The sequence below is a fragment of the Ascidiella aspersa genome, chromosome 4 (genome assembly GCF_963924565.1).
Source record: "Ascidiella aspersa chromosome 4, kaAscAspe10.2, whole genome shotgun sequence".
Taxonomy (NCBI): Eukaryota; Metazoa; Chordata; class Ascidiacea; order Phlebobranchia; family Ascidiidae; genus Ascidiella; species Ascidiella aspersa.
In genome coordinates this window covers 27,303,295-27,316,750 of record NC_139450.1, presented here as the reverse complement: position 1 = coordinate 27,316,750, position 13,456 = coordinate 27,303,295, and the positions used below count along the sequence as shown (strand labels likewise).

At 34.5% G+C, this 13,456-nt stretch overlaps 2 protein-coding genes across 2 annotated transcripts; one reads left to right on the top strand and one right to left on the bottom strand.

Annotated features, from left to right (window-relative positions):
- Positions 1-261: 261 nt before the first annotated feature.
- On the bottom strand, positions 262-5,375 carry LOC146157252 (protein Cryzl2-like). The gene is made up of 11 exons (XM_083387567.1): positions 5,210-5,375; positions 4,994-5,105; positions 4,845-4,932; positions 4,313-4,424; positions 3,990-4,102; positions 3,633-3,742; positions 3,031-3,189; positions 2,228-2,329; positions 1,402-1,548; positions 854-935; positions 262-445 (listed from the first exon to the last, which is right to left on the bottom strand). The coding sequence occupies exons 1-11, from the start codon at positions 5,283-5,285 to the stop codon at positions 377-379; spliced, it is 1,170 nt and encodes a 389-aa protein (XP_083243693.1). The 5' UTR covers positions 5,286-5,375; the 3' UTR covers positions 262-376.
- Positions 5,376-6,623: 1,248 nt separating this feature from the next.
- On the top strand, positions 6,624-13,193 carry LOC146157251 (voltage-gated hydrogen channel 1-like). Its single transcript, XM_083387484.1, has 6 exons — positions 6,624-7,173; positions 7,674-7,879; positions 8,375-8,539; positions 9,211-9,388; positions 9,939-10,058; positions 12,686-13,193. The coding sequence occupies exons 1-6, from the start codon at positions 6,801-6,803 to the stop codon at positions 12,838-12,840; spliced, it is 1,197 nt and encodes a 398-aa protein (XP_083243610.1). The 5' UTR covers positions 6,624-6,800; the 3' UTR covers positions 12,841-13,193.
- The last annotated feature ends 263 nt before the right edge of the window (positions 13,194-13,456 follow it).

Below are 13,456 nucleotides of genomic sequence, written 5' to 3'. Positions count from 1 at the left end.
CGATCTTATGTAGAGTTTTCTGAATTACAGTGGAAAATTTTAAGTTAAAAGTCGAAGGATCTAAGCTTCCAAACGCTAAAGCTAAGAAAGGGTCGGTTGGGTACCAACCAACAAATTTAATGCAGCCTTTTGCGAAGAGTATTTGATTGCTACTGCTTGGACAGTGGACACTGGTCGTAAAACCCAACCAGGACAATCCTAACCTTAAAATTACGACTTAACAGCCTAAGTAGCAAAACAAAGTTTGTCTTAAGTTGCTAACTGTATTACACATTGGTTGATCAAAGAAGTGCATAGTACAAGGCTGTTATAATTTAAATTAATAAAAAGCTTCAAAATCGCTGGGTAGAAGAGGTATTTAATTCACAGGAAAACGTTATCGGATATTGACCACCACCTTTCCCGTGGATTTGCGTGATTGCACGAATTCGAAGGCTTCGTTTATCTAAAAATATGTTACCGAGTTACAGCTGGGTATAACTGTCCTCGGAAATTGACTTAAAGCAAACCTTATTTATATCAGGTTTTGGAATAACTTTTGGGTAATGGTTTTTGTGAGTTGTGACTAACACAATTAATAACAAACGTATACATAATTTGAACGCCAGTCTATCAATAAAATCATGTTTAGATTGGTAGGGATGACTCAGTAAATAATTGCATATCGAAGTCAAACAGCAATATTTTTATATTTTTTTGCATAATCATCATTCTCAAATTTAGACCCAATTATTGACTTGATAAAATAGACAAAACTTAACCAATTATCTCCAAATGTTTTTGTGGATATAGTTGCTTTAGAATTTAAGTAAGCATTGATATAAATTTAAATCAAAAAAATTTACGGATTTACCTTTGCTAGATCAAACGTCTTGCAAATGTGGGGGTGGATTTTTCCGAGTTTATATTGCTTTAAGCACTCGTCTATGCTCCACCTAACGTACAACATAAACTTAATAAAAAAATAACAATCCCAAACAATATATGTATGTTACACTGGTTTCAATAAAAATAAGTAAATATAACCAAACTTATATTTAATTAGTTTTTCAACTCGCTCCTCTCTGAGCCTGTATAGCTCAGTTGGTAGAGCGACGGTCCCGGCTTGACCGGAGGTCGTGAGTTCGAACCTCATTGCAGGCTAATTATTTTTTTGGCCTGCCCTGCTTTCCTCATTGATCGACAGATTCGGTGAGTCTGCAATGACTTTCGGTGTACTAATGATACGTAAGCCGTAATCGTTGGTCAAAAAACAGCGGCTTTAGAAGGGCTAGATCTCAGTTGTTAACACGCATATGTGTGCAACTGTGCATGTTTCATATACCGAAACTTCTTAAAATAGTTCATTAGGGACAACGAAAATTGTTTTTTTAGCCTAGCCATCAGTAAATTTTTAATTACCTGAAATTTTCTTGGTCGAACATGTTGTAGGCACCCCAGAAAAACCCAACCGCTGCTGCATTTTTCACCAGAAGGTGATTGGCAGGAATTTGTGGAATTTCGCCTGAAGCAAACCCTATAACCAGAAGTCGACCTTCCCATGCAATGCTGCACATCACAGAAGTTGTTTAATAATAAACAAATTGAAATGACACTTTAATTTTAGACATAGTATATTTCAATAGAATCAGTGTCCTCTAATTGTGTCGAAACTGAATAAAGATATATTGGAAATGTTAAAAATGTTCGTTCTATAGGGGATATCCTACTACATATTATTATAGTTGACTTTTTGGATTTTAGTTAAAACAATTGTCACGTTACCAGAGGTGAAGTGCCACAAGAATGGTGCTTTGATATTTATCAAAAATATTAGGTTTAGCTAGGACCCACAAATTGCCAATTTTAACAGTGCCACTTTCTGAAGCACTATGTTTTTCAAATATATTTTACATTTTTTAAACTGTTAGTAATAAGGCTAGTGCAAAAATGTGTAAAATCATCCTTTCTTTTTAAAGATTTCAAAAAACTTGACCGAAATTCACAATTTAAATACCGACCATAATAATATTTTTAACAATTTTGTGTTGAATTTTTTATTGCAATTGAGACAAAAAGTTATTAATACCAACCTTCTAACAGGGCAATGCATTAGTTGAAATTAAAATAAAACTACAAAATTAAATTGCTATTAAAATGTATTCGCATACCTGAGTGAATGTAATTTACAACAGTTGCAATGTAAATAAAAAAATTTTCTGGATTGACAAGAAAATGTTGAACTTACGCTCTCAATGCATCTTTAAATATCTTTCCTCCAACAGTATCGAAAACGACATTTGCCCCTTCAGGAGATATCTCTTTCGTTCTGTCATGAACACTCTCATTTCTGCAAACAATTTAACATGACCACAAATACAAGAGTGCATAGCATCCCAAAATTACCTGGTCAGCATATCAAACACAGTCTTATTAATATTGTATGGTGGATTGTAGATTTGAAGGTAATATTTTGTTGTAAAAATTTGCTTCAAAACATTAAATGTAAATTTACAGAAAAAGTTAGTCAGGACAATCAAGGAAAATCATTAAGGATAGAATGATATGCTTTAAAATAACAACATTTTAAGACATTGCAAAAAATCAAACAAAATCTTATATAAAAAAATTTTACTTCAATTGGTGAAATTACTAGTTACTTTTTTTTTGTTATACTGCGTTGAATATATAATTTATAGTTGTAGATGTAGAAAGTAATAGAATGGTAGTAATCTTGCAAAGTAAGTAAATAATAAGGTTCAGGTTAGTGGTTGCCAACCTTTTTGGTTTTTGGCACCCTACAGTAAATACAAAAAGTATGCAGCATCCTTAGAAACAGCATACATCAATTGTGCACAGTGTAAAAAACAGTCTTGATGGTTGCACTTTAATCGCATATAAAAAAACAGAAATAGTAACCTCAATGTTAGGGAAAAAAGTGGAATTAAAAAGATTTTGAAATATTTCTCCTAGGGTGCAGCATTACTCACTGGAGTAAGTAAATATAATGGTTTGAAATCACTGGGTAAGGTAAAAATAATAATCTTATACTTGTAGTTGATTGTGCCCACTGCTCCATAAGATTTGACAAGGGCACATTTTTCATCGCTGCCAGCCGCTCCGATGACATTAGCCCCAAGCACGTTAGACCCGATGTCGACGGCAGCCAAACCAGCGCCACCAGCTGCAGCGGTCACAAGTAAATGCTCACTGTAAAAAACAATGTTTTAAATTGTACAAGTGTTTCAAAAATCAGACCAAATTTTCTTAGTGTACAAACTGTTTTAAATCAGGGTTCATTGTTGTGCTAAACTAATTAATTTATTTGAACAGTGCTTTCCATTTTTTTTTCATTTGGGCTTACACATAAAATAGACAAAAAAAAATAAGATAAATTTACTGGGTATTAACACCAACCTTGATAACTGAGCAATGCATTATTTGAGGTTAAAAAAACTCCCCAAAAATCTTTTTTCAATTTGGCTTACACAAAATATATATATCCAATTAGTCACACACAAAAAACATTAAATAAAATCACAGGTTATTAATACCAACCTTGGTAACTGAGCAATGCATTATAATGTGAGGCTTAAAAACTCCAAAATTAATTAGCTACTAAAATATAATTGCAAATAGCTGTTGCTGTTTACCCAGGCTTGAGATTGGCTCTCCTGGTAAGTCCAAGCATTGCAGTTCCGTAAGAAACAACGGCTCCAGCGGCCTCAGCAAATGACATGTTATCAGGCATTTCCCAAACCGACTATCAACAAAAACGTCAAGTTTAAACAAACTATTTTTAGGCTTGTGATGTGTATTTTACTATATTCTAAACGAAAACAGCCAAATTACGAAATAAAAAGGTTTGCACTGAAAAATAACATATTTTTGTGTTTAATTGATTGTGAAGCTAATTTTTATTTTAAATAAACAGTTTGTATTTGATTTGTTTTAAATAAATCCTTGATTGCCCTGAGGTTGCAAAGTATAACAATAATGGGAAAGCTTACATTGACATCTGTGATCACTTCTTCCGCAAATGCACCGAAGGAACTTGCCAGACCGAGAACTTTCATTCCCGGTTTTAGGTGTGTAATGTTCTTGCTCACTTCAAGGATAGTCCCTGAAACACAGCAAAAGTTGGATTTTGTATATTAAGTAAATCAAAAAAGTTTAAAAAATAGTCCATTATGAAATAAACTGGTAACACATCAAGCTACAATTTGTTTTAAAACTAAATGCTTTAAAAGTCAAGGCTTCAGCTTATTTTGTTTTAATTGTAAAACATTCAATGAATGTGTATACCCTGCACACAATAATTGAACTTTGTAACCTGAAAATTCAGTTCCTGGGGTGAAAGGTGTAGGCAGTTTTATTTGATAGGTTCCCTGGATTTGTAGGAGGTCACCAAAGTTCACACCTGCTGCTGCCACATTCACTCGCACCTAGTTGATAAATGCTGATGGGTTGACAAAAATTAAAAAAATATATATATATATTATTCTTTGTATCTAATCATTAGTATTTAGGAAAACTAAAACTTAAATTGTCAGATTTACTTTAGTTTATTGTGTTATAGGAAGCAAGATATTTTATTACACCAAGTATATGCAACTGTTTGTAATTAAACGTTGAAAATGATATCTACTTCTGTATGGCTTTTATATTTTTATTACCTCTCACTAGAATCTCCAACCATTATGCTCCAATGTTTGTAATAAGTAAATTAAAAAAGCTTAAATTACATTGCCATACAATTTGAGAATTTTTTTGAGAGAATGGAAAATTCTACATTGCATGATTGATTCCTTACACATTGCAATTTAGGTATTTAGTAAAATTACTTTTCCTAGTAATTTTTATACCTCTCCATCCGACAGGTCCATTTTAGATTCTTTGACACCAATTGTCATTGGTTTCTTAAGCTCTGTACATATAGCGGCTTTAAAAAATCTGCAATAAATTTATATATAATTAGTTATCGATATTTCATTCTATTATAAATAAAACACACCTCCGTTGTCCAGAATTACTTAAAGCGTTTACAGCATTTTGCTTCAGGTTTCTTGGTAATTGCTGAGAAGAATTTGGAACTCCAGAAATACTGGTTTGCTTTTGAAGACAACCTAGAAACAAACAAAAATATTGTAAGAGTTTGGAGATACAAAGATAAAGTCACTGTGCATTAAAATTGTGGCTTATACTACATTAAATCTCCAAATATACTAACTGGTCGACAGAGATCTTTTTGCAGCTTCTCTAAGAATAACTTCTGGAGGACACCGTATTGCAACTCTATTCAACATTGTGTAATTAATTTGGTCTATACTAGAAAGCAAGGTTTTATTACTTGCAGGCTTAAAATTGCAATATATGCAGATCGTCAAGTGTGTATGCTAAAAGATGTATAAAATGGTTACATATAAGAGATGTATAAATGGTTACATATAAAAAATATATTTTGCCAGAAGAATTTACTTTCAAAAAGTAGCCTATTAAATTTAGTAACTCGAGTATTTTTGCCGGATAATTGTTCTCTACAAAATGTACAAATAGGTTTTAAATATGCCAAGAATTTTATAGCATGCTTGCACAAAAGTACAAAAGAGCTGTTCGACTTAACGCGAGCCTTTCTAGTTAATGTTTGAAAGATTTGCACGCGCAACAAATTGCGCCCCAAATACAACAGGAGATGTTACACAGTAAAACATCGCAAACCAGCGAATTGCATTACATTGCCGTAACGAATCGCGTGTGAGTGTTATGTTTTGTTATAAACAACATAATGTTTCTCAATCAGCTGGGTGCGTGGGTGGTATAGAGAATATCCGCGCTGGAAAAAGTTGTTCCATTGTTAAAGCCACGTGATTCCAGTGAAATCCCTAATATGGAAATTAATTTGCATGTCTATTGTTAATTCACAATACACCGCCTATGATATGTATACAAAGGCGCACGTGGAAAATTAAAGTCATGCCAATGCGCTAATCCAATACTGAACTGCTAGGTAAAAACGATTGAACGAAAAGGTCATGCACAGGCCGTGAGTAATTTAAAGCATAGCATTGCGTGTGATTAGTTGACAGGAGACTTAACAGGCGCACAAGGCCAAATTTCGACTAATACGACACATAGGCGCAGTGTCCGGCCGGTGTAGAAACGTTGTCTCCTTAGTGCTGACTAATTGTACGCCGAACATGCCACACACAGTAGTAGCTGCCTCTTCTGTTGCGTTTGTCGCACTTCTGTAGCACGAACGCGTCGCATATTACTCTTTCCTCGGTAGCTGACTTGCGGTATTTTTAGTTATGAGAAAGTGCCCGCTTTGATACGTTCAGCAATTTAGCAAGAGAGAGAAGGGTTAGAACAGGTTTGCCAGGCTAGTTGTTCGGTTAGAACGTGGTCTTTAATCTACAATGAGTTAAAAAAAATAATGTGCAAGTAATTTGTGTTTCTGAATTGAAAATTTTTGTAATTCTATTGTCGATTTACCACTTCTACAATTACTAATATAATATTCAACCAAATGTTATTTTAGTATTTGATTTTACTGTTTGTGTCTAAGCTATGATTGTATAAAGTAACTTGGTTTATGTGCAATCTAAAAATATGCATGTTTTTTTAATGTATAGCATATCACTTTCAAATTACTGTAAGGAAGTCTAGGTTTTTTAGACACTATCATCGTCATTATTGTTGTGATTAATAATACTTCTTTAAAAGGTCAAAAAATCGGTAAATGGTTAATCCAAAGTGAGTAGATAATTCACAATTCCTTAACACCAATGAGTGCTATTAATTTTTCAAAATAAATCTTGGTAATGGATAGTGCAATCATAAAGGAAACGCAATCTTCTACTCCAAGCAAAAAGAACAAGAGCTCACAATTGCTGAACCCCAATTACGCCAGCGTAAGATGTACCCAACCCTTGCCTTCCGTGATCAAACTGCGGTCAAATCGAAAAGATCACCAAATGAATTTGAGCAATGAAAGTGAACTGAACGAAATATCTCATGATCATGTTCAATCGACCAGTAACCAACCATTGCTGTTAACTAACCTCTCTTATGAGGATCATTGTATTAATCAAAATAACAATCACAATAATGAAATAACATCTGAGACAAAATCTGATAAAGTGATTTCGAATAAGGATAATTCTACTGATTCTCGCAATCCCAAACCCATATCAGGTAAAAAAAATACCTCATGATTTTCTATAATTAAATGATTTTAAATTAATGAAATACTATATTAAATACATAACAAAGTAATTGTGCAATCATGATTTTAAAAATTTTTTTACAATCTTAATTTAAAAAAAAAATATGTGACAGACTGTGCTATAAAAATCGATACAATTAAGTGTTGAATAACTCTATATGAGGTGTGTAAAAGTTTTTAAATGATTTGCATTTAAAGTTTTAGCACTTTACAATCTAGAAACAAATGAGTTTAAAAGTTAAACATATGTGCACTTTAATTTCAATACAAAATGTCTCCCTTCATTCTGATGATATTTTACATACTTGCAGTTGTCAGCTGATTTTACAGTCAAGGGTGCAGTGTCTTCAAAATAAACAGCATATTTAGGGACAGGACTCCATTCATAAAAAATCAACTCGTTTTTTTAATTTGAATACAATTAAAACATCATACACCGATCTGTTAAGAGCATTGCATGACATTGCAGAAAGGCAGGAGAGCATTCGAAGACTGGGAATGTTTCAGTACATGAAGTTTGAGCGTGACAAGGGCAGTGATGGGGATGCGGATGCGGTGGTGGAAGTCCGTGATGAAGAAGAGCAGGATGAAGTCGACGGGGCTTCCACGGAGGAACACGGAGAACTGACAAGAAGAGAAAAGCTCAAGCACATTCTGCATTCCAAGCCAATCCACGTAAGATTTTTTTATATTATGAGGTGACTGGGGTCAGTTTGAAGGTGAAAGTCCGTTTTTAAATTCCACTATCTAATCGTGACTGCCAATAATATAAGATAAAATATTTATAATATTGCGAGAAGTTTGTTTTTTGATTTCTAAAATATCTTTGCGAAATAATAAGCTATTAGTTTTAAATTATTTACGTTAAAACACACTTTGATTTCTGTTGAAATATGGGTTGTATTTGTTTTAAACTCATTTATCACCTGTTTGGTTTTCTAAAACTATATTAGTGGATGCCATTACGTACACGCTAAACAGGAAATCACATATTTAACAGGTTATTAATCATAAACACTAAGTATTCTGTTCTGTCGTGTAATAATCTAGAAGGTAAATATTGCCAAGTCTGCTTTATTTTTTGTTTAAATACACAGTGTTTTAAATTAGATATATAAACCTTTATGCTTATAACTTTAAATAACCTTTCTTACTATATTGTTATCACAGATCATTATTATTGTTCTTGTGATCATTGATTGTATTCTGGTGGTTTTTGAACTCCTGGTCGACGTACAAGCGATTCAGTTTGAGCATGGCAGTCCAGTTCCTGGGATTTTGCACGGCTTTTCAATAGCTATTCTTAGTGTCTTTATGGTGGAAATTACGCTAAAGGTAAGTGAATTCTGCCAGTCCTGCTAGCTCTGTGATTGATGATACACAAAAAATCCCCAGGTCTAGGGATGCAACACATTTATATATATCTTTACACAAAACTTAGATTTTCTGTTTACATTTTTATACCAGGTTTTCTCATTTTTAAATGAAAAAAAAAATCATACAATTTCGAACAATGTTAAAAGTTGGATTTAGGTTACATTTTCAATCAGGCAGATTTTTAGTTTACTGCAGTTTCCATTTCATGTGCCAGATCAAAACATTTAAACAATATATATGCCCTTGTTTAAAGTCAGCACCTTGATTAGCTGTATATCCATTTAAATTCTGCCCTTAAAAATGATATGCAACTACTTGGGCATTTTAGGTTTTACTGACAGCGTGACAATTTAGTTTTAGTTAAGTTCACTGCAGTTTTCTTTTCATGTCTACAAGAAAACAATTAAATAAGAATAAACCTGTGTCTCAGAGGTATGCATATTCAAATAATTTTTTATTTTCAACTTAAAGCGTAGTTTAATTCTGCAATCAACATGCATTCCTATGTGTGCAAATAATTAATTCATTAGTAGCGTAGCTTTCTATAGGAGTTGTTTGTAACATATTGAATTCTGCTTTCTAAAAAATTTAGCAAAATTTGTCTGAGAAGAACCCGTTTAATTATCCAGATTTATGCGGACCCAGTACACTTTATTCATCACAAGATTGAAGTGCTAGATGCTGTCGTCGTAGTCATATCGTTTGCAATTGATGTTGCGCTGGTGTTCTTCGAAGACAGTGAAGCCCTGGCAGCTCTTGGCCTTCTGGTTATTCTGCGGTTGTGGAGAGTGTTTCGAATCGTGAATGGTAGGCCAACTTATGTGGGCTAGGATAAAAAAAAATGTTTTTAAAATGCTTTGCAGGTGTGTAGAAAAAATATATGTTTTGTCTGTTTTTTTTAATTTATAGACGGCTATCAAATTTATGGGACTAATTGGGGTGTTGCCGAATAGAACTTTGTTATATTAACTTAACATACAATTAAAAAATGGTTTGTGTATTCAAAACTTGTTCATGCCTAATTTTTGTGCTACTTGGACCGGCAGAACTGTATTAATCAAACTTGAAATCCGTCAGGTATCATACCAGGTTTTTAATAAATGGTACTGTACTTGGTTGGCTGTTGGGTTTTTCCGCTAATTTTTTCCAAAATAGTTATATCTAAATGAACATGTTGATTCTCATCAGTGTATTTGTCACATTCACATCATTTTTAAAACCGGTTGTTTAACCGACTCTTAGAAATTTACAATTTGTCGCGTTGCTTACGTATTTCAAGCCACGTTTGTCACTTGCACCACATTCTGTGCACTGTTGATTAGCAGGCTCCATATTTATCAACCGTAAATTCTGACAGGTATCATTCTTACTGTGAAGACAAAGGCGGACGAACGTGTCCACCAAATCAAGTCACAGAACGCAAAGCTGGAGAAAAAACACGAAGACGACACGGAAACTATCAAAACGCAAGCGAACGGTAAAAAATCATATTTTTTGTGTTAACTATATTTCCTTTTACGCAAATCACGTTATTACTGTAAAAAACAGTAAGCTTCAAACGGTGGCCAAAGGTAACGGCCTTTCTTAGCGTAGTTTCAGCGGCCAATTAATAAGACAATGTGTAGGGTTGGAATGAAATGTTTTTCTGATATCACGAAGACCGAAGTAGAATGAATACTTAACACAGGGTTCTTAAACTTTTTTAACTGGCCCTCTGAATAAATAAAAATTGGTTCCTGTTGAACAGGATTGGATTGAAATTACTCAGATTACGTCATAAAACAAGTAGACACAAGAAACCTTCTGTTTTTAATCCATTAAATGTGAAATTGAAATGTATTTAAATAAATTTGAGGAGAAGGCGCTCGTATTTTCAATCAAACTCTTTTTTTAAAATTAATTTCGTTTTTTTAAATTATACACAAATATTTTATTTAGGCCTTCATAGACCCCCTAATACTTATCCACGTGCCACCAAAAGGTGCACGCCCCCCAGTTTAAATATCCCTGACTCAACGTGAGACATCATTTTCATATCGTAAAGGACTGTTTTGGTTTCGGTTGATTGAATCTGGCAACACATTGTGGATAATAGGATATCCAAATTAACGCCTATTGCTGGCGGTTTCAAACAGTCGTACGTAGAGCGTTGAAGGGATGTCCGTTTATTTCAGTGTTTGCACTCACCCACAAAAATTGTCAATCAGTGCGAAATGCCAAGTTTGTCTATTTTAATCAGTTCTTAAGCAGTTTTTTTTACGGACCTTTGCACCATAATCGTGATTTGAATGGCTTGATATTAATTATAGTGATTAGGTTTTGTAATCAAGCTGGGCGAATATAATGAGGGATGAGGGCCATAAAAAAACAAAACGTTTGTCGACTATTAGTGGCTACTACCATAGCCTATTACATAATCTTGTTTTAGTGCAGATCAAATACTTAAAGTAGGCTTTTTGTGAATGAAATGTTTCTTGCTTTGAATTAATTCAATAAAAAGTACTACCTAAATCAGGTAATTAATTACAAAACGTAAAAGTTGTCGGGCGAACACTTTTATGATTGATCCATTGCCTGAAAGTTGCAGTATATTGAACATAGTATTTTCACAAAATTTCAGATTTGCAGAAAAAATGTCATACCTCCCGCAATATTGTAACGAAAATTGCATTGTTATGTCGTATACGTGGTCATTTTCACCGCCATTTTACCTAGAAATATCGGTATGTTTACGCACTTTAGCACTTAATATAACCCAGCCGCCCGAAATGGTGTAGCCGGAACAAGCAAAGCGGCTAACAAATGATGTTGACTTTTTTTTGACAACCTTCACACAGGTGGCCCAAGAAAGCCCTTTGTATAAATAGCAGTGAGTCCAACAGCTTAAAGTTTTGATTGAGAACAAACAAGCTTCGCTTTAGTATCGTTTAACATAACATTAACCTCGTTTTTCTGTAACAATCCTTTGCCTTTTCAATTTGCTTTGGGTAAATTTGGAAGCACAATAGTACCTTTTGATCAAACAGCAAGCCCATACTTCTTAAAATACAAGTTGCTACGTCACCCTTTAAAAAAGTTTACCACATTTTTTTGCATTATTATTGATTCAACGACAGTCAGTTGACTGTATAGTGCGGTCATGTTCAAATGGCGGATCGCGATCCGCATCCGGATCTTTTCAGCGTTTTGTGCGGATCTTCTAATGTAGTCTTAAAAAAATAAACTTTCTACAGTGTTTTCATGTGAATACCAATTGTCAGTGTTAATGAATTTTGTAAAAAATTAAGCATAGAACGAGGCTCCCAAATGCTAATCTTTGTGAGCGTTTGAGGATATCAGTCAGCGACAGAAAGCCCCAATTCGGTGCTATTGTACGACCTAGTCTAAAACAGGGGTCGGCAACCTACGGCCCGCGGGCCGGATGCGCCCCGCGGGCCGGATGCGCCCCGCCAATGTAATTCATTCGACCCAGCGCGAATCATCTTTTTACGTCCGGCTTGTTTATGTTTTGATGCGGTCCTTTGAACTAGATCAGCGCTTCGTTACCGTTAATGGAAAACGCATTAAAAAATACTGGACATATATTTTTTAACATTTTATATTTTCGGTAATGTAATAAAAACTTGCACGAAATTCAAAAGAAATGCCGGTATACCTAAAAAAATCGCGCTCGCTTCGCTCGCCACGTGCGCCCTGACTTACAAAGCTTAACAGACACTAAACAAGATTAACTGTTAAAGTTATCGCGTTTACATAAATAAAGCAATATAAAAATTAAAGCGTGTCCAATATGTTTACTATTCGTATTTGGTGGATCATCATGTTGTCAGGTTTGACTGTGGTGGATCATGGCAGAAATCATTTGAACACCCCTGGTATAGTGTATATTCTAACGATAACGACTGAAGAATACATTTAGATGTTGCACCATTTACAGCAAGTAACGCAGTAGTTTTATGTTGTGCACGTAATTGCTAACTGCTACATTCATGATCTCCGTCTTATTTCCCGGTGTGTGTGATTTTTCTACGTTTTCTCTGAATTGCGGGTGTTTTGTTTGAGTTATGTCATCCGCAGGTAAGTAACTTCTATCTTCTGTCGCAGAAATTAAGATCCTTCGTGAAATTTTGGAGCAGAACGGCATCGAAATCAACGAGAGTCTGTTCGCGCCGCGCAAATCTTCCTCTACCGAAAGTAACTCGAGCGGGGCTCAAATCCAACTCGAAAACAAGGAGCCAATATTATCGCTGAGCGTTTGACTTATCGGGTTCGAAATTGACCCTCGAATGTTAAAATGTCAGTCGTCTGGTTTGATATACGTATAAAACGGTTGGCCGGCACCAAGCACGGAATTAATTTTGGGCATTGGCACTGATTGGAAAGGGTTTGAGTTTTCACTTTAGAAATATTTTAGGTAAATTCGAAATTGACAATAGCATTTGTTAAGCCTGTGGATAAAAAATGCCGATTTTCCATCTTTTTGTTTAATATTTTGTGATTTCCCAAATATTTAGTCGCCATTGACGCAATTTCATGCCTCAAATGACAAAGCCTTTCCAAATATTTCGCTTTTTTAACCGCTTTTCAGCAGTAAATAGTACATCATAGGGCTGCTGGTAGCCAAAGTTGTTCATTGATTGTTTAAACGATATTTTTAAGTTAATATCATGCTTCGTGAACGCCCGTGCTCTTAAGTGTTCTTACCCAAGCCTTGTCTCCTTTATTTCATTAACTCCGGGAATTATAATACTAAACACTAGAAAAATGTACAGATCGTCTTTGTTTGAAATTGTCCCTTTGTCCATAATACATAGCGCCTCACTGGCAGGCCGAAAATTTCATTCCAATTTTTCTCGAAAATTTTGCGACCGATTC